This window comes from Piliocolobus tephrosceles, chromosome 12 (genome assembly GCF_002776525.5).
Source record: "Piliocolobus tephrosceles isolate RC106 chromosome 12, ASM277652v3, whole genome shotgun sequence".
Lineage (NCBI taxonomy): Eukaryota > Metazoa > Chordata > Mammalia > Primates > Cercopithecidae > Piliocolobus > Piliocolobus tephrosceles.
In genome coordinates, this window is record NC_045445.1 from 77,434,336 (window position 1) to 77,455,279 (window position 20,944).

Below are 20,944 nucleotides of genomic sequence, written 5' to 3' on the forward strand. Positions count from 1 at the left end.
TAGCTGGGTGTGATGGCACGTGGTCCCAGCTACTCTGGAGGCTGAGGCAGGAGAATTGCATGAACCCAGGAGGCAGAGGTTGCAGTGAGCTGAGATCATGCCACTGCACTCTAGCCTGGGCAACAGAGCGAGACTCCATCTCAAAAACAAAAAAAAGGACCCCATCTTTTCCCCACCCCACATACCTACCATCTTCCTTAAGGACCACCCTGAACACTCCAGGAATTAGTCAGGTGTGCCTCTTTTTAATTACCATAGCACTCTGTATTATTCTACTGTAGCACATAGTACACCGTAATAAATTAGTGGTTTAAATGACCTCCCCCTGTACCCTATCCAGTCTCTGAATTTTGGGGCAGGTACTATATCTTGTAAACTTTTATACTTCTATAAATATAACCCACCACTGTGCTCATTGTATGAAAGCAGTTGAATAAGTCAGTGTATTAGCATTATGTTTCATTTATTAATCTTTTATTGTTCATTACACTTTAGTACAGCAAAGCAAATACAGGTAAACATCAGTATTCTTTATACAATAGCACACAGAAAGGGAAGCCAGCCACAATTTAGAGTGCTTTTTCAGTTGTCATTATATTTGTTTATCACTTTAAGCTAGATTATTTTACTGGCGAATTTTTTTCAAGCTTTTAAGGAAAAGCCTATATCTATAGCTATATGCTATATATTCTCTTCTAGATAATGCAACAAGATGGAAAGATTTTCAAAACATTTTATAGAGCTATCAAAACTCATACCAAAATACAACAGAGACAGCAAGTGGTCAATCACATTTACCCAATCGGACAATATATTAAAACAGTTGAAACACTTCCAGACACCACACAAGAACTAAATATGAAAAGACGTAAATATAACTGGAACACAAATACCAAATACAGTATGTACCCGCCCCCATCCCCCAATACATGAGACCTGAGGCTCTAAGGCCCCTTCTTGCAAGGCCCCTCTGACTGCCATGCATTCCTCTACCTGAAGTTGTGAACAAAGAATTGCCTGTGCCCAACATCAGCTCTATTGGCCTCATCTTCCATTGCCTCCCTGTACTGCTGTGGCCAGTCCTGTGGTTCCTTTCTGTGGATTCTGGCCACATATCGCAAGGCTTTCATCTTGGAGGTTTCCAGACGGGCTCTAGGACCCCATACAAACTCATATTGCACTGGATCACTGTCAGGAACCCGTAAACTGTCTATATAGCGCTGACTCAAGTATCTGCAGGTAATCACGTGCTTTCTCCCAGATTGAACCCCTAAGCCCCGCAGAAAAGCCCAGACTGCAGACTCCCTGGCATGGTTGCCCATGATAAAGATGAAGCTTAGGACCTGCATCAAAAAGTTGTTGCCAGGCCTGTTTGGACTATCTACGATCTCCTCAGTTTCTTCCATCTCCCTTCGGTTGTACAGGGTATAGGAGTGATTCCTGGGATCAAGTACCACTAGTTCTGTCCCATAGACATGGTTCAGGGTGCGGGCAGCACGATTCAGGAGGTCAGGGAACACTTTGCTGCACTCTCGGCCAATGTAGTACAGAATTCCTTTCTTTGGTATAGGCAGCTTAGTTGAATCCATAAGCAGAAATAACTGCACCAACTTCCTTGCCTTGCTCTCCAATCTTGACTCAGGCCATGAATGTGGGGCATATTTTGAGGCATAGCTGGAAACCTCTGAATCGGGGGATGCTACCTCTGCAGCAGCTTCCTCAAAAAACGGCCTCCTAAAGTGAGGGAGAGCCTGCCAACCCTCAGCAAAGGCTCTGGCAGCATCTTCTTCCAGAGCTTCATTGTATTTCTCTGGCCAGTCCATAGGATCTTTGTTATATATTTTAGCCATGAACTTCAGAATTTTCATCTTGGTGGTTTCTAGGTGGGATCTTGGGCCCCAGAAAAACTCATACTCCACTGGTTTACAGTCAGTTACTGGTCTGTAGTCTAAGTAACGCTGCCATACAAACTCCACAGACAGAAGTCTCTTTGGGTTCCCAAAAATGGAAAGCCTCCTTTCCCGCTGCACCCCCATCCTCCAGAGCATTTCCCAAATCTCAGCCTCTTTGGCTTGGTTGCCATTCAGGAATATTTGGCCTAGAATCATCATCAGGAGGCCCATCTTTGGCCCATTTGGGCTCTCTTCTAACCCTTCAAAGGGCACAGGTCCCAGTTTGTTTAACAGAATGTAGGTATGTGCCTCAGGGTCAAGTTCTCTCAATTCAAACCGAAAAATGCACTCCAGGTGGGCTGCTGCTCGCCTGAGTATCTCAGGAAACTGGTTGCGATATTCTTTAACAATGTATTCCCGCATTTCAGACTCCCGGATAGGGTACTTGCTCTGATCCTTCACCAGCAGGAACTGCAACAGCTCAGCTACATTCTGTTCCATAGGGTCCTGGGGCTTCAAGGTAATTGCAACCCGGGAAGTACTGAGGCCCATAATAGTAATGGAGTTGGGGCTCTCACAGTCTCTCAGGACCTCGAATTCTATAGGGCCTTCTGCACCCTTAGGACCCTCAGAGTCCGAGTCCACAGAGGCCTTGATTACCCTAGGGCTTGGCAAAACAATGGAACACTTGGAGGGGTTCCGGTCCACAGAAGCACTAGAGCTAAACAAGGTGCTCGGGCCCTCACCAGGGTTGGGCAGCACGGAGCTTCCCGGTCTGTCAGAGGCAGTGGGCTGCACTAAGGTGCTTGGGCCCTCACCAGGAGTGGGCGGCACGGAGGTGTCCGATCCATCAGAGGCAGTGGGCGGTACACAGGTGCTCCGTCCCTCACCGGGGGTGGGCAGTACGGAAGTACTCAGTCCCTCACCAGCAGTGGGCTGCACGGAGGTGCTCAGGCCCTCGGTGGCGGTGGGTGGCCCGGAGGTGCTTGATCCCTTAGCGGGGGTGGGCACCAAGGAGATGCTTTGTCCGTCAGAGGCGGCGGGCAGCACGGAGGTGCTCGGTCCCTCACCAGGAGTGGCCGGCATGGAGGTGCTCGGTCCCTCATCAGGGGTGGGCGGCACGGGGGTGCTCAGACCCTCAGTGGCGGTGGGCGGCACGGAGGTGCTCAGTCCCTCATCAGGAGTGGCCGGCACGGAGGTGCTCAGGCCCTCAGTGGCGGTGAGCGGCACGGAGGTGCTCGGTCCCTCACCAGGGGTGGACTGCACGGAGGTGCTCGGTCCCTCACCAGGGGTGGGCGGCACGGAGGTGCTTGGTTCCTCAGAGGAAGTGGGCGGCCTGGAGGTGTTCCGGCCCTCAGAGGCGGCAAGCGTCACAGAGGTGCACAGCCCCTTAGAGATGGTGGGAGGCCCGGAGGTGCTTAGGCCCTCACTGGGGGTGGCCAGCAGGGAGGTGCCAGGTCCCTCAGAGACGGTAGGCTGCCCGGAGGCGCTTGAGGCCTCAGAGATGGTGGGCGGCACAAAGGTGCTTGGGCCCTCAGCGGAGGTGGGCAGAACGGAGGTGTTTGGGCCCTCAGAGGCACAGAGGCCCTGAAGGATTTGGGAATCGCTGGGACCCTGGGGGACGTCTGAGCCTGGCATATCAGCGGGGAGACCGGGGGCATTAGGGGCCTGCATTTCGTCCCAGCTGCTGTTGTGCGCAGTGGCCTTTGCAACGCGGCGGCGGCGGCGGCGCGAATTCTGGCTTACCAGAGACATGGTCCTGCCGACCGGCGTGTAGGAGCAGACACAGACAGGCCCGCGATCTGGCACAGACGACTGGAGGTGTGTAGGTGCCTCGGCACAAAACTGCCGCTAGCGGTAATGATGTTGCTGCTGCTGCCAGAACCAAAGTTCCAAGCAACTTGCTGAAGCTGAAATTAGAGGTGGTGAAAAACGCAGGAACTGGCCAGCAGTGAATGCTAGTCTCAGTGTACTCTGCTTCTCACACCCCGCCCTCTGCCGCAGTCCGCGCAGGCGCAGACTGGCTCTGCGGCAAGGCGAACTCGCCCCGCCCCGCCCCTCCCCTGGGCCCGAGAAAGTGGATGCGGTGGTTCTGCACCAAATGAGAGCACTAGCAGAAGGGAAATTTTGGTAGGGTGAAACAAGGAGCTTAGAGTAGATGCATAGGGAACAAAAATGGAAATAATAATAAATACTTCTCAGATTTAGGGTACGATTGGAGGGCTTCTACACAGAGTGCCAGGCACTTAATATTTTCTCAAAATTGGTAATTATCATTGAGATTTGCAGTTTTCCCAAAGCTGTTTCAAACAAAATGTGCGTTGTCTCTGGAAGGGTAGAACCCCCATCCCTGACCATGTCTTTTCTATCACTTTCTCCATTTATATGTCTAACTCCTCCCCTAATGCTGTGAGCTAGAAAGAACTCTTACCTAGAGGGTCTGAATGCCTGATATTTAGTACCAATTAGGGAGCTTCGAACAAGCTTGAAAAACCCAACATTCCCAGCCCAAACTTTCCCAGTCCCCCAGGCTTTAGTGGGAAAGCCACTAACACTCTTGAAAATTTGTTTAATTCTTTCACTCCACAATCATCTGCTCATTTAATACAGCTTTTGTGAAAGTCAGTTGAGATACCGAGTGTTAAGGGATGTTACCTGCTCTGTTTTGCCCTATTACTCTAGCACTTTTGAGCAGATCCAACCCTCATCCCTTTGATTCATTCATTCCACAAACACTGGTCATCTATCCAGAAGTTACAGAGTTCATTTCTTTGTCATCAAGGAGCACCCAGTGTAAAAATGGGAGTCAAAGAAAAAGTAAAACCAAATTTTCTAGAAGTTTGTAAAGAATGCAGGGGGGCAGGGTCAGTTCTACCTGTAGGTGCGGAAAAGGCTTCATAAAAGAGGAGATGTTTAAAAAGATGAGTGGGTAGGTATTTACCAAAATGACAAGGATGAGAAAATCATTCCAACTGAGAGTAGCATGGCAGCAGTGAGTAAGAAAACACTGAAGAGCACAGGCAGGCTGTTTTTAGAAGTAGGGAAGAGAGAGGAAGAGAGATAGAGGGAAAATACTAACTTTCTGACACTCACGCAACCAATACAATTTAGCTTACCACTATTGACCCTCTATTGATTGTTTGTATCTTGCTGCAAACATTTATTATATGTTGTCTTTCTTAATATCTCCTCAAAAATCTGGGAGTATACTCTTTTTTATATACTTTAAGTTTTGGAGTACATGTGCAGAATGTGCAGATTTGTTACGTAGGTATACACGTGCCATGGTTGTTTGCTGCACCCATCAACCCATCATCTCCATTAGGTATTCTCCTAATGCTCTCCCTCTCCTATCTCCCTGCCCCCTGACAGGCCCTGGTGTGTGATGTTCCCCTCCCTGTGTCCATGAGTTGTAATTGTTCAATTCCCACTTATGAGTGAGAACATGTGGCGTTTGGTTTCCTGTTCTTGTGTTAGTTTTCTAAGAATGATGATTTCCAGCTTCATCCATGTCCCTGCAAAGGACATGAACTCATCCTTTTTTATGGTTGCATAGTATTCCATGGTGCATATGTGCCACATTTTCTTTATCCAGTCTGTCATTGATGGACATTTGGGTTGGTTCCAATACTTTTTTTTATACCTCTTTAGGAAAGGGAAAATAACTGGCTACAGTCACAATATGTCACCACCTCCATCTCTAATTGGAGAAGCAATCCCTTATATGCATAACCAGTTCCGGTTCTGTGAAGTCCAATGCAGTTATTGTGCCCAGGGCCTATTCAGAATGGAAGGCACAAAAAAACCTAAGATATTTCTAAACTTCAGCAACAGATATTCCTAACCTAGGCCACAGTGATTTTTAAAGACCCTGAAGTTGTTCAAACCTATAAACTAAAAATTTTTACCTCTAGAAATATATTCTAAAGAAATAATAAGAAATATGTGCAAATATTTAGCTAAAATGACTTTTATTATATGATTTGTTCTAGTATAACAGAGCTGTAAACTAAATGAATGTTGAATAACTAAAGAGTATTTAAAGAAATTATGGTAATAAAAATGGAATACCAGTAAGTCATTATAATAATATCAAAGAATTCCATTTCTAATAATGTGTAGTTGATTGTAGCAGCCCTGTGGGGGAAAAAAAACCTAGAAATTTAGGTAAAGAAACCCTTTTGTGGCAACAAAGCCTACCAATACAGCATCAGAAACCTATAAAGGCAATGAGGACTTCAAGAGTAATGATTTCAGAAAAAAGGGAAGTGCAAAGAGGTGAGTCATACATTGTATACAACTTTGTCACTTAAGGAATGTAATGATTTGCAAACTGATAATTTGGAATTCTGAACTTACTGAAATAGTACATCAAAAATGAAGGCAAAATAAATACATGTTCAGAATCAGTACTGAGTAAATTGATCACCAGTAAGCCCAGACTGAGGAAATACTGAAAGATTCTCATCTGAATCTGAGGAGATGCAAGAAGCGAACAGTAATAGAAATGATAAATATGTGGGTAAACAGACATATTGACAATGTGAAACAATAATAATAATATGTTTTGTGTAATTTATATGTAGAATTAAAATATAGGAAACAACTGAGTGCAAGAGATTTGGGGACTGATCAAGAAAAAGTATATTACCACAAGTTTTCAGTAACACAAAATGAGTTTTTGTTGTTTGTCTGTTTTAGACTTTCAACTTTTATTTTAGATTCTGCGGATACATACACACGTTTGTTACATGGGTATATTGCATGATGCTGAGGTTTGGAAAACAAATGATCTCATCACCCAGGTAGTGAGCATAATACTCAACAGTTAGTTTTTCAACCCATGCCCACCTCTCTTCTTCCTCCTTCTAATATTCCTCCAGTGTCTGTTTTAGCCGTCTTTATGTCCACGAGTAACCAATGTTTAGCTGCAACTTATATATAAGAACATGTGGTATTTGGTTTTCTGTTTCTGTGTAAATTTGCTTAAGATAATGGCCTCCAGCTGCATCCATGTTGCTGCAAAGGACATTATTTCATTAATTTGTATGGCTGTGTTGTATTCCATGGTATATATGTACCACATTTTCTTTAGCCAATATCAATGATAGACACCTAAGTTGACTCCATGTCATTGCTATTGTTAATAAGGCTGCAAACAACGTATGAGTGTATGTGTCTTTTTGGCAGAATGATTTCTTTTCTTCTGGATATATGCCTGATAATGTGATTACTGAATTGAATGGTAGTTGTGTTTTATGTTCTTTGAGAAATCTCCAAACTGTTTTCTATAGTGGTTGAACTATATATAGTGTTTATTATTACTAATTTACATTACCACCAACAGTGTATAAGCATACAATGAGCTTTATTTGGTCAACCCTTTGACAGGTTTACAAGGGCATGGGGTTCATCAAAGTCTGAGATCTTCCAGAGGCTGGTGGGAGGTCACAACCTAGAAAATGAGAGGACAAGCTAACTGGAGAGAGGGAGGGGAATCAAAGAGATGGCTTATGTATATATGTGATGTCTCTCGGCAGCAAGACAAGGAGTTGCTGGGTCAGAGATCTCTGAAGGGCAGCAGTAGGTTAGGGTTTTTATCTCCTGGAGTTTATTCTATCTATAGCTAGCAGATGATTGTAGTTTCACAGGGATATGCAATGAAGGCAGCCTCTAAATAGCTAACAATCTACTTATCAGTCTATATTTAAAACAATTGGATGTGTAAAAAATTGAGTTTGGTACTGGCAGGGTCAATATATAGAGGCCATCTTTGACTCGTGCATATAACTAACAGTCCATCCCCTGGCCCCATGTTATCTTATAATTAAAATTGTATGTTATTTTGCAGTGCCTGAGTTTCTTGCTGGAAATAAAGGAGACAGAATCCTAAAATGGCACAAATAAGGATTTCAAAGCCCTTTCATAGCCAATCTTCCCACTTAATGGAGGAAAGCGAGGGGAATAGATTAGAAAAAGAAGCAGATTTTAAATTGTTCAATTGTTCAGTCAATAGAGTGACATTATAACCCCTTTGCTACATGTCCCTGGCTGTCCATAATGCTAGAATCAGATTGGCAGAAGCAGGTCCAGCATGCAGTTCAATTTTTCATTATATGTGTTGCTGTGACTTAAGATAGCTGCAGGTTTAGGCAAATGAATGTTCCTTCTTATTTGGATTGGTGTGCCTTGCTTGAGTTTCCGGGTGATTGCCAGTAGTACATAGCATCAGAATGTTCGCATGGGTCTAAGGTAAGCTTCACAGTATCCCTTGGCAGTTTTTAAAAAGTTATTAATTTATACATGCACCAAATTTGATTCTGAACTGTGGAGTATTCACATATGTGATCTTCACAGGTAGGTCAAATTATTTCAAAAATAACCATCAATCATATTATAAATTTGGCCTATGTATTTCCCTGTTTATGATGATGTTGTTCTAATTTTAGTGGGAAGCCACCTGTTCCATCATTTTTTATTCCAGGGAAACTATTCTAAGGAGTCCATTTGTGTAGCTTGAATAGCCTTAAGGGTGACCTCTTTACAGGTGGTAATGTGATGTCACCAATAAGTTTCTTCCCAGGTTAGCTTTGATACCAGGCTTCTCTTTATTGTGTCTATCTCCTGTATGGTGGGATGTATTGAATGTACAAATGGACAATGGTTGGAACATATATGAAAAGTAGAACAGTGACCCGCAACCTTCAGCAACTTGCCTAGGAAACCAACCCACTTAACTACAATAAGCAGCCCAGAGCATTATCCTGCTGTAAGTCAGACTTGTAGAATGTCAAATTTTTATCTTTACTAACAATCCAAGAAAATAAACAATAATTTCTAAAACAATCAGCCCAAAATGGCCAGGACTTGATTAATAACTGACTACCTTCTTAATTCTTGTCTCTGCATCCAACTTAGATCCAACCAGAGAAAGCCAAGTATGCACCTCTAACTAATCACATAGGATGATCCACTTCTAGTTAGCCTGCCTACATCTTCCCCATGCCAATGATCTCTATTAAGTGTATAGCTGTAGCCTTTCTTTTTCCCCCACAAAGCTTTCTCACTGTTCTGCTCGCCATTGAGTCTCTGCCAAAACGCAAATGACAATAGTTGACTCCCTTACTATAGCAAGCTCTGAATACCCTTTGCTTTTCACATTTGGGTGGTCTTTGTTATTCCCACAGTATATTATTTGGGATACTCCAGAAAAGTAACATTGGTCATAAATTTTCCTCAAATATTTCCCAAGATTTTATTAATGGCAGTTTTGGTAGACCCTGCAAAATTTCTAATAAATACAAGCCAGTAGTTGTCAATTTGGGTAGAGAAACTAACATGCAGAGAGCAGTTAGAGTTCTCCATGGGATGAAATATGTTTTCAGTAGGAATTGTCTTTGCTGTAACCCTCAAGAGTTATGATTATTTACCATGGACAGCCAGTCTTGCGATTGTTGTAGAGCCAGCTTCCGTTGAGTGTTATGTAAAACTTGCAGTTGATATTGTAAGAAGGTTACTATGGAAGAATTCTTAAGCTGATTGTAGTCTCTGATTTATCACATGTGCCTTGACCCAGGTAATATTACGTAGTAAACATTGCTTTACTTGTTTAAATTAATGGGCCACCAGAGAGGAAGTCCATAGTAAGATGCCCCTGGCCACTTAGTTAGTACAAAATTTTCATAGCTCTTGAGGGTTACAGCAAAGACAATTCCTTCTAAAAACATATTTGATCCCATGAAGAACTCAAACTGCTCTCTGCATTGGAGTTTCTCTATGCAAATTGACAACTACTTGCTTATATTTATTAGAAATTTTGCAAATATTTAAAAAATACCAAAATTGCCATGAATAAAGGCTTGAGAACTATTTGGGAAAAATTTCTGACCAATGTTATTTTTCTGGGGTATCCCAAATAATATACTGTTGGAATAACAAAGACCACCCAAATGTGGAAAGCAAAGGCTATTTATTAGTAAGTTCTACACAGAGTCTCAATAAATGGGGTTTGTACTAGAGGGGAGCAAGAACATCATTAACAAGAAAAGACACCAATAATTGTAAGGACTTATATTGTTTACATTTGTCACCATCCCACGGATCATTATAAATTATCATTTTATTTTGGCAATCTTTTTGTGTTTGTGGCTAGTGTCTTTGCAATACAGCATTTTTAATTTGATCACATAAATCACAAGCTCCTTGTTTATAATACTGGGTACATACTGTCTCTGGGCATTCCTTAAATGGAACTCAAAAGGCCATGGCCCATTGCTCTATTTACTCAATGACGGTAGTTAATAATAGTGGGTTTTCCATTGTCTCAGCCCAAAATCTCCTTAAGCTGCTAAGAAACTTCAGCAAAGTCTCAGGATACAAAATCAATGTGCAAAAATCACAAGCATTCTTATACCTCAGTAACAGACAAACAGAGAGCCAAATCATGAATGAACTCCCATTCACAAAGCTTCAATGAGAATAAAATACTTAGGAATCCAACTTACAAGGGATGTAAAGGACCTCTTGAAGGAGAACTACAAACCACTGCTCAGTGAAATAAAAGAGGACACAAACAAATGGAAGAACATACCATGCTCATGGATAGGAAGAATCAATATTGTGAAAATGGCCATACTGCCCAAGGTAATTTATAGATTCAATGCCATCCCCATCAAGCTACCAATGAGTTTCTTCACAGAATTGGAAAAAACTGCTTTAAAGTTCATATGGAACCAAAAAAGAGCCCGCATTGCCACGACAATCCTAAGTCAAAAGAACAAAACTGGAGGGATCACGCTACCTGACTTCAAACTATACTACAAGGCTACAATAACCAAAACAGCATGGTACTGGTACCAAAACAGAGATATAGACCAATGGAACAGAACAGAGTCCTCAGAAATAATACCACACATCTACAGCCATCTGATCTTAGACAAACCTGAGAAAAACAAGAAATGGGGAAAGGATTCCCTATTTAATGAATGTGCTGGGAAAATTGGCTAGCCATAAGTAGAAAGCTGAAATTGGATCCTTTCCTTGCTCCTTATATGGAATTTAATTCAAGATGAATTAGAGACTTAAATGTTAGACCTAAAACCATAAAAACCCTAGAAGAAAACCTAGGTAATACCATTCAGGTCATAGGCATGGGCAAGGACTTCATGTCTAAAACACCAAAAGCAATGGCAACAAAAGCCAAAACTGACAAATGGGATCTAATTAAACTAAAGGGCTTCTGCACAGCAAAAGAAACTACCATCAGAGTGAACAGGCAACCTACAGAATGGGAGAAAATTTTTGCAATCTACTCATCTGAAAAAGGGCTAACATCCAGAACCTATAAAGAACTCAATCAAATTTACAAGAAAAAAACAAACAACCCCATCAAAAAGTGGGCAAAGGGTACGAACAGACACTTCTCAAAAGAAGACATTCACACAGCCAACAGACACATGAAAAAATGTTCATCATCACTCGCCATCAGAGAAATGCAAATCAAAACCACAATGAGATACCATCTCACACCAGTTAGAATGGTGATCATTAAAAAATCAGGAAACGATAGGCGCTGAAGAGGATGTGGAGAAATAGGAACAATTTTACACTGTTGGTGGGACTGTAAACTAGTTCAACCATTGTGGAAAACAGTGTGGTGATTCCTCAAGGATCTAGATCTAGAAATACCATTTGACCCAGCCATCCCGTTACTGGGGATATACCCAAAGGATTATAAGTCATGCTGCTATAAAGACACATGAACATGTATGTTTATTGCAGCACTATTCACAATAGCAAAGACTTGGAATCAACCCTAATGTCCATCAGTGACAGACTGGATTAAGAAAATGTGGGACATATACACCATGGAATACTATGCAGCCATAAAAAAGGATGAGTTTGTGTCCTTTGTAGGGACATGGATGCAGCTGGAAACCATCATTCTCAGCAAACTATCGCAAGAAAAGTAAACCAAATACTGCATGTTCTCACTCATAGGTGAGAATTGAACAATGAGATCACTTGGACACAGGAAGGGGAACATCACACATCGAGGTCTATTGTTGGGAGGGGGAGGGGGGAGGGATAGCATTAGGAGATATACTTAATGTAAATGATGAGTTAATGGGTGCAGCACACCAACATGGCACATGTATACATATGAAACAAACCTGCACGTTGTGCACATGTATCCTAGAACTTAAGGTATAATAATAATAATAATAATAATAAATATATATATATATAGTTTACTGTAGCCGCCTTTGTCAATTATCTTAGCTAAATCTTCAAAATAATTTGCTGCAACTTTTACATCAATATTTGCTGGTTCACATATCCTTCTATGTTGTGGAGATGGCTTCTTTCCTTCAACCTTATGAACCAGTCTCTGCTAGATTCAAAGTTTTCTTCTTCAGTTTCTTCCCGTATCTCTGCCTTCATAGATATTAAGTGAGTCAGGGCATTGTTAGGATTAGGTTTTAGCTTGAAAGAGTGTAGGAACTGATTTGATTTTCTATCCAGACCACTAAAACTTTGTCCACATCAGCAATAAAGCTGTTTTACTTTCTTTTCATTCATGTATTCACTGGAGTAGCATTTTAAATTTGCTTCAGGAACTATTCCTTTGCATTCACAGAATGGCTGCTTGGTGCTAGAGACCTAGCTTTTGACCTATCTTAGGTTTTGACATTTATTACTAACAAAACTTAATCTCTTCTACCTTTTGATTTAAATTAAGAGATGTGTAACTCTTCCTTTGACTTGCACTCTTAGAGGTCATTGTAGGCTTATGAATTAATCTAATTTTAATATTGTTGTGTCTCAGGAAATGAGGAGGCCTGAGGAGAGGGACAGAGATAGGGGAATAGCCAGTAAGTAGATCAGTCAAAATACACCTGTATATTTATTAAGGTCACTGTCTTATATGGGCATAATTAGCCTCTCAAAACAATTTCAATAGTAAGATCACAGATCACCATGACAAATATAATAAAATGAAAAGACTTAAAATATTGTGAGAATTACCAAAATATGACACAAACAATGTGTGAACACATGCAGTTGGAAAAATGGCACCGATAAACTTGGTTGATGCAGGATTGCTACAAACCTTCAATTTGGAAAAAAAAAAAAAAAAAGGCAATAACTGTGAAGTGGAATTAAATAAAACATGCCTATATACACCACATTATCCTTCTTCATTCATCTTCTATCTTTCTTCATTCCCACCAATAGTACATAAGCATCCCTGTTTCTCCACATCCATGCCAACATTCATGTTGATAAACACTAAGGTTGATTCTATAACTTGGCTATTACGAACAGTGCTGCAATGAACATGAAAATGCAGACTTCTTTTTAACATACAGATTTCATACCTTTGGAGTAAATACCAGGGGGTGGGATTGCTGGATCATATGGTAATTCTATTTTTATCTTTCTGAGGAAGCTCCATACAATTTTTAAAATGGTTTTACTAGTTTACATTTTTACCAATTAGGTACAAGTGTACCCTGTTTTCCACATCCTTGACAACACTTGTTATCATTCATCATTTTTGGTGGAGGGAAACACACTAGAAATAAAACATTTATCCTATTTACTTATTTTTTTCACTCATTTTATGCACAACCAAAATAGAATATGCATTTTAACTTTATTTTCAAGGGGTACATGTGTAGGTTTCTTACATGAATATAGTGCATAATGGTAAGGTTTGAGCTTCTGGTGTACCCATCATTCAAATAGTGAACATTGTAGCCAAGAGATATTTTTACAACACTCACACTCCTCTCCCCCTCTCCTTGTTTGGAGCCCCCAGTGTTCATAACATTCATCTTTGTGCCTATGTGTACCCATTGTTTAACTCCAACTAATAAGTGAGAACCTGCAGTGTTTGATTTTCTGTTCCTGAGTTATTTCATTTAGGACAATGGCCTCCAGCCCCATCCATATTCTGGCAAAGAACAATATTTTATTCTTTTTATGGCTGCATAGTATTCCATTGTGTATGTGTATCACATTATATTTATTCAATCAACCAGTGAGGACAATGAGGTTAATCTCATGACTTTGCTACTATGAATAAACATATGAGTGCAGATTTCTTTTTTATACAATAGTTTATTTGCCTTTGGGTAGATAGCAGTTAGATTGCTGGGTAGAATAGTAGTTCCATTTTCAGTTCTTTGAAATATTTTCATACTGTTTTACACGAGGCTTGTGCTAACTTACATTCCCAGCAACAGTGCATAAACATCTGTGTTTCTCCACATCCATGCCAACATCTACTGTTTTTGATTTTTTAATAATAATAATTCTGACTAGTATAAACTAGTTTCTTATTGTGGTTTTAATTTGCATTTATCTGATTATTACTGATGTGCATTATTTCATGTTTCTTAGCTGCTTGTATGTCTTCTTTTTTAAAAAATGCTCGTTCTTGTTCTTTGTCCACTTTTTAATGAAGTTGTTTTTTCTTGTTGAGTTGTTTGAGTTCCTTTAAGATTATTTTTGTCAGAAGATTAATTTACAAATATTTTCTCCCATTTTGTAGGTTGTCTGTTTACTCTGTTGAATATTTCTATTGCTCTGCAGAAGCTTCTTGGTTTAATTTGGTCCCTTTTGTCTATTTGGGGTTTTTTTTGTATTCACTTTTGAGGTCTTATTTATAAATTATTTTCCTAAATTCATGACCAGAAGAGTTTCTCCTTGATTTTCTTCTGGAATTTTTATAGTTTCAGACTTTACATTTAGGTCTTTAATCCATTTTTAGTTAGTTTTTGTATATCATGATAGGTGAAGGTCCAGATTTATTCTTCTGCATATGGCTGGCCAATTCATTCAACACCAATTAGTGAAAAAAGAGTTCTTTCTTCATTGATTATTTATGCTGGTTTTGTTGAAAGTCAGTTGGTCATAGATGCATGGCTTTATTTCAGGATTTTCTAATCTGTTCCAGTGACCTGTGTGTCTATTTTTGTACTAGTACAATGCTGTTTTAGTTTTAATTTTAATTTTTGTGAGTACATAGTAGGTGTATATATTTGTGAAGTAAATTAGATGTTTTGATACAGGCACACAATGCATAATAATCACATCATATAAAATGGAGTATCCATTCCCTGAAGTATATATCTTTTGTGTTACAAACAATCCAATTATAACTCTTTTTAGTTATTCTAAACTGTGCAACTGAATTATTGTGTTAGACTGTTCTCACATGGTTATAAAGAAATACCTAAGACTGGGTAATTTATAAAGAAAGAAAGTTTTGACGCAGCTGACATTGTCTCCTCCACACGACTGTTACAGTGGTCTCCAGAGCCTTTTCTCTCCTGTGCAAGATGTCAACTCTTAAGGAAAAACTCATTGCACCTGTTGCGGAAGAAGAGGCAACAGTCCAAAACAATAAGATCACTGCAGTGAGTTTTGGACTAGTTGATGTGGCATGTGCTATATGCATTCTGGGAAAGTTCTCTGGCTGATGAACTTGCTCTTGTGGATGTTTTGGAAGGTAAGCTTAAAGGAGAAATGATCAATCTGCAGCATGGGAGTTTATTTCTCCAGACACTTAAAATTGTGGCAGATAAAGATTGTTCTGTGACCGCCAGTTCTAAGATTGTAGTCGTAACCGCAGGAGTCCGTCAGCAAGAGGGGGAGAGGCGTCTCAATTTGGTGCAGAAAAATGTTAATGTCTTCAAATTCATTATTCCTCAGATGGTCAAGTTCACTCCTGATTGCCTCATAATTGTGGTTTCCAACCTAGTAGACATTCTCATATATGTTACCTGGAAAATAAGTGGATTACCCAAAGTGTGATTGGAAGTGGATGTAATCCGGATTCTGCTAGGTTTCACTGCCTTATGGCTGAAAACCTTGGCATTCATCCCAGCAGCTGCCATGTATGGATTTTGGGGGAACATAGCAACTCAAATGTGGCTGTGTGGATTGGAGTGAATGTGGCAGGTTTTTCTCTCCAGGAATTGAATCCAGAAATAGGAACTGATGATGATAGTGAAAATTGGAAGGAAGTGCATAAGATGGTGGTTGAAAGTGCCCATGAAGTCATCAAGCTAAAAGGATATACCAACTGGGCTATTGGTTTAAGTGTGACTGATCTTATTGAATCTGTGATGAATAATCTACCCAGGATTCATCCCATGTCAACAATGGTAAAGGGGATGTATGGCATCGAGAATGAAGTCTTCCTGAGCTTTCTGTGTATCCCCAATGCCCGGGGATTAACCAGCATTATCAACCAGAAGCTAAAGGATAATGAGGTTGCTCAGTTCAAGAAAAGTACAGATACCCTGTGGGACATCCAGAAGGACCTAAAAGACCTGTGACTACTGAGCTCTAGGCTGTAGAAATTTAAAAACTACAATATGATTAACTCTGAGCCTTTAGTTTTCCTCTATTTACATGGATCACAGTTTGCTTTGATCTTCTTCAACATGTGAATTTGGGCTCACAGAATCAAAGCCTATGCTTGGTTTAATGCTTGCAATGAGTTCTTGAACAAATAAAATTAACTATTGTAGTGTGCTTCTGGAAAAAAAAAAAAAAAAGGAAAGCAAGAAGGTTTAATTGGCTCATGATTCTGCAGGTTGTACAGAAATCACAGCATCATCTACTTCTGAGGAGGCCTCAGCAAGCTTCTAATCATGGCAGAAGGCAAAGGGAGAGAGGCGTAACATCACATGGTGAAAGCAGGAGCAAGAGAGTGAGAGGAGAGGTGCTACACATTTTAAAATGACCAGCTCTCACGAGAATTCACTCACTATTATGAGAAAAGTACCAAGGGGAATACTGCTAAACCATTCATGAGAAATCCACCCCCATGATTAAATCACCTCTCACCAGGTCCCACCTCCAACACTGGGGATTATATTTCAATGTAAGATTTAGATAGGCACACACATACAAACAATATCAAATATAATTGTCTATACCCCCCTGTTGTAATATCACATACTAGGTTTTATTCATTCTTTCTATTTTTTTGTACCCATTAACCATCCCTACATCCTCCCCAACCCCCTCCTACCCTTCCCAGCCTCTGGTAACAATCCTTCTATTCACTATCTCAATGAATTTATTTTTTTCTATTTATTCCTAGTCAATATTGGTAGGTTTTATGTTTCCAGAAATTTATTTATTTCCTCTAGATTTTTTAGTTTGTGCACATAGCAATGTTCATAGTAGTCTCTGATAATCGTTTGTATTTCTGTGGAATCTATTGTGACCTCTATTATTTCTTATCATGTTTATTTAAATCCTCTTTTTCTTCTTGGATAATCTAGCTAGTGGTCTATAAATTTCATTATTATGTCAAAGAACAAACTTTTTTGTTAATAATTTGCATGGTTTTTCTGGTCTCAGTCTTGTTTATTTCTGCTATAATATTTGTAACTTATTTTCTTTTTATTATTATTATACATTAAGTTCTAGGGTACATGTGCATAACATGCAGGTTTGTTACATATGTATACTTGTGCCATGTTGGTGTGCTGCACACATCAACTCGTCAGCACCCATCAACTCGTCATTTATATCAGGTATAACTCCCAATGCAATCCCTCCCCACTACCCCCTCCCCATGATTGGCCCTGGTGTGTGATGTTCCCCTTCCTGAGTCCAAGTGATCTCATTGTTCAGTTCCCACCTATGAGTGAGAATATGCAGTGTTTGGTTTTCTGTTCTTGTGATAGTTTCCTAAGAATGGTGGTTTCCAGCTGCATCCATGTCAAAAGGTATTTAGGAGCAAGTTGTTTAGCTTCAGTATACTTGTATAGTTTTGAGAGTTCCACTTGGCATTGTTTCTAATTTTATTTTACTGTGGTCCAAGAAAATACTTGATAGAATTTTGCTTTTTATTTAATTTATTGTCTTGTTTTACAGCCCAGGATAGGATCAATTTTGGAGGATGTTCTATGTGCAGATGAGAAAAAGTATATTCTGCAGTTGCTGGGTAGAATGTTCTGTAAATGTCTATTAGTTCTATTAGGTCAACAGTCTAGTTTAACTATAATTTTTTGTTAATTTTCTGCCTTGATGCTCTGTTTAGTGTTTTGTCAGTGTGGTGCTAAACTCCCCCACTATTATTTTATTGCTGTTCATTTCTTTTTTTTTTTTTTTTATACTTTAAGTTCTAGGGTACATGTGCATAGTGTGCAGGTTTGTTACATATGTATACTTGTGCCATGTTGGTGTGCTGCACACATCAACTCGTCAGCACCCATCAACTCGTCATTTATATCAGGTATAACTCCCACTGCAATCCCTCCACCCTCCCCCTCCCCATGATAGGCCTGGGTGTGTGATGTTCCCCTTCCCGAGTCAAAGTGATTTCATTGTTCAGCTCCCACCTATGAGTGAGAACAAGTGGTGTTTGGTTTTCTGTTCTCGTGATAGTTTGCTAAGAATGATGGTTTCCAGCTGCATCCATGTCCCTACAAAGGACGCAAACTCATCCTTTTTTATGGCTGCATAGTGTTCCATGGTGTATATGTGCCACATTTTCTTAATCCAGTCTGTCACAGATGGACATTTGGGTTGATTCCAAGTCTTTGCTATTGTGAATAGTGCCGCAGTAAACATACGTGTGCATGTGTCTTTATAGCAGCATGATTTATAATCCTTTGGGTATATACCCAGTAGTGGGATGGCTGGGTCATATGGTACGTCTAGTTCTAGATCCTTGAGGAATTGCCATACTGTTTTCCATAATGGCTGAACTAGTTTACAATCTCACCAACAGTGTAAAAGTGTTCCTATTTCTCCACATCCTCTCCAACACCTGTTGTTTCCTGACTTTTTAACGATTGCCATTCTAACTGGTGTGAGATGGTATCTCATTGTGGTTTTGATTTGCATTTCTCTGATGGTGAGTGATGATGAGCATTTTTTCATGTGTCTGTTGGCTGTATGAATGTCTTCTTTTGAGTAATGTCTGTTCATATCCTTTGTCCACTTTTTGATGCAGTTGTTTTGTTTTTTTCTTGTAAAATTTTTTGAGTTCTTTGTAGGTTCTGGATTTTAGCCCTTTGTCAGATGAGTAGATTGCAACAATTTTCTCCCATTCTGTAGGTTGCCTGTTCATTCTGATGGTAGTTTCTTTTGCTATGCAGAAGCTCTTTAGTTTAATGAGATACCATTTGTCGATTTTGGCTTTTGCTGCCGTTGCTTTTGGTGTTTTAGACATGAAGTCCTTGCCCATGCCTATGTCCTGAATGTACCTAGGTTTTCTTCTAGGGTTTTTATGGTATTAGGTCTAACATTTAAGTCTCTAATCCATCTTGAATTAATCTTCATATAAGGAGTAAGGAAAGGATCCAATTTCAGCTTTCTACTTATGGCTAGCCAATTTTCCCAGCACCATTTATTAAATAGGGAATCCTTTCCCCATTTCTTGTTTCTCTCAGGTTGGTCAAAGATCAGATGGCTGTAGATGTGTGGTATTATTTCTGAGGACTCTGTTCTGTTCCATTGTTCTATATCTCTGTTTTGGTACCGGTACCATGCTGTTTTGGTTATTGTAGCCTTGTAGTATAGCTTGAAGTCATGTAGCGTGACGCCTCCAGCTTTGTCCTTTTGACATAGGATTGTCTCGGCAATGCGGGCTCTTTTTTGGTTCCATATGAACTTTAAAGCAGTTTTTTCCAATTCTGTGAAGAAACTCATTGGTAGCCTGATGGGGATGGCATTGAATCTATAAATAACCTTGGGCAGTATGGCCATTGTCATGATATTGATTCTTCCTATCCACGAGTTTGGTATGTTCTTCCATTTGTTAGTGTCCTCTTTTATTTCACTGAGCAGTGGTTTGTAATTCTCCTTCAAGAGGTCCTTTACATCCCTTGTCAGTTGGATTCCTAGGTATTTTATTCTCTTTGAAGCAATTGTGAATGGAAGTTCATTCATGATTTGGCTCTCTGTTTATCTGTTACTGGTGTATAAGAATGCTTGCGATTTTTGCACATTAATTTTGTATCCTGAGACTTTGCTGAAGTTGCTTATCAGCTTAAGGAGATTTTGGGCTGAGACAATGGGGTTTTCTAAATATACAATCATATCATCTGCAAACAGGGACAATTTGACTTCTTCTTTTGCTAACTGAATACCCTTTTTTTCTTTCTCTTGCCTGATTGCCCTAGCCAGAACTTCCAACACTATGTTGAATAGGAGTGGTGAGAGAGGGCATCCCCGTTTTGTGCCAGTTTTCAAAGGGAATTTTTCCAGTTTTTGCCCATTCAGTATGATATTAGCTGTGGGTTTGTCATAAATAGCTCTTATAATTTTGAGGTACGTTCCATCAATACAGAATTTATTGAGCATTTTTAGCATGAAGGGCTGTTGTCAAAAGCCTTTTCTGCATCTATTGAGATAATCATGTGGTTCTTGTCTTTGGTTCTGTTTATATGCTGGATTACGTTTATTGATTTGCAAATGTTGAACCAGCCTTGCATCTCAGGGATGAAGCACACTTGATCATGATGGATAATCTTTTTGATATGCTGCTGAATCGAGTTTGCTAGTATTTCATTGAGGATTTTTGCATCGATGTTCATCAGGGATACTGGTCTAAAATTCTCTTTTTTTGTTGTGTCTCTGCCAGGCTTTGATATCAGGGTGATGTTGACCTTGTAAAATGAGTTAGGGAGGATTCCCTCTTTTTCTATTGATTGGAATAGTTTCAGAAGGAATGGTACCAGCTCCTCCTTGTACCTCTGGTAGAATTCAGCTGTGAATCCATCTGGTCATGGACTTTTTTTGGTTGGTAGGCTATTAATTATTGCCTCAATTTCAGAGCCTGCTATTGGTCTATTCAGGGATTCCACTTCTTCCTGGTTTAGTCTTGGAAGAGTGTAAGTGTCTAGGAAATTATCCATTTCTTCTAGATTTTTGAGTTGATTTGCGTAGAGGTGGTTATAGTATTCTTTGATGGTAGTTTGTATTTCTGTGGGGTTGGTGGTGATATCCCCTTTATCATTTTTTATGGCGTCTATTTGATTCTTCTCTCTTTTCTTCTTTATTAGTCTTGCTAG

At 40.0% G+C, this 20,944-nt stretch overlaps 1 protein-coding gene and 1 pseudogene across 2 annotated transcripts; one reads left to right on the plus strand and one right to left on the minus strand.

Moving 5' to 3' along the window:
- Positions 1-466: 466 nt before the first annotated feature.
- MAGEE1 (MAGE family member E1) lies at positions 467-3,914 on the minus strand. Its single transcript, XM_023202524.2, has one exon. It carries the CDS (start codon positions 3,645-3,647, stop codon positions 990-992), a length of 2,658 nt encoding a protein of 885 aa, XP_023058292.2. The 5' UTR covers positions 3,648-3,914; the 3' UTR covers positions 467-989.
- An 11,327-nt stretch (positions 3,915-15,241) lies between these two features.
- On the plus strand, positions 15,242-16,397 carry LOC111536214 (annotated as a pseudogene). The gene has a single exon (XR_004229242.1). The product of XR_004229242.1 is annotated as an L-lactate dehydrogenase B chain pseudogene (transcript).
- The last annotated feature ends 4,547 nt before the right edge of the window (positions 16,398-20,944 follow it).

What these genes read in the sequence shown, in the direction of transcription:
- MAGEE1 (XM_023202524.2), bottom strand. Translation starts at nt 3,647, where the DNA reads ATGTCTCTGGTAAGCCAGAATTCGCGCCGCCGCCGCCGCCGCGTTGCA.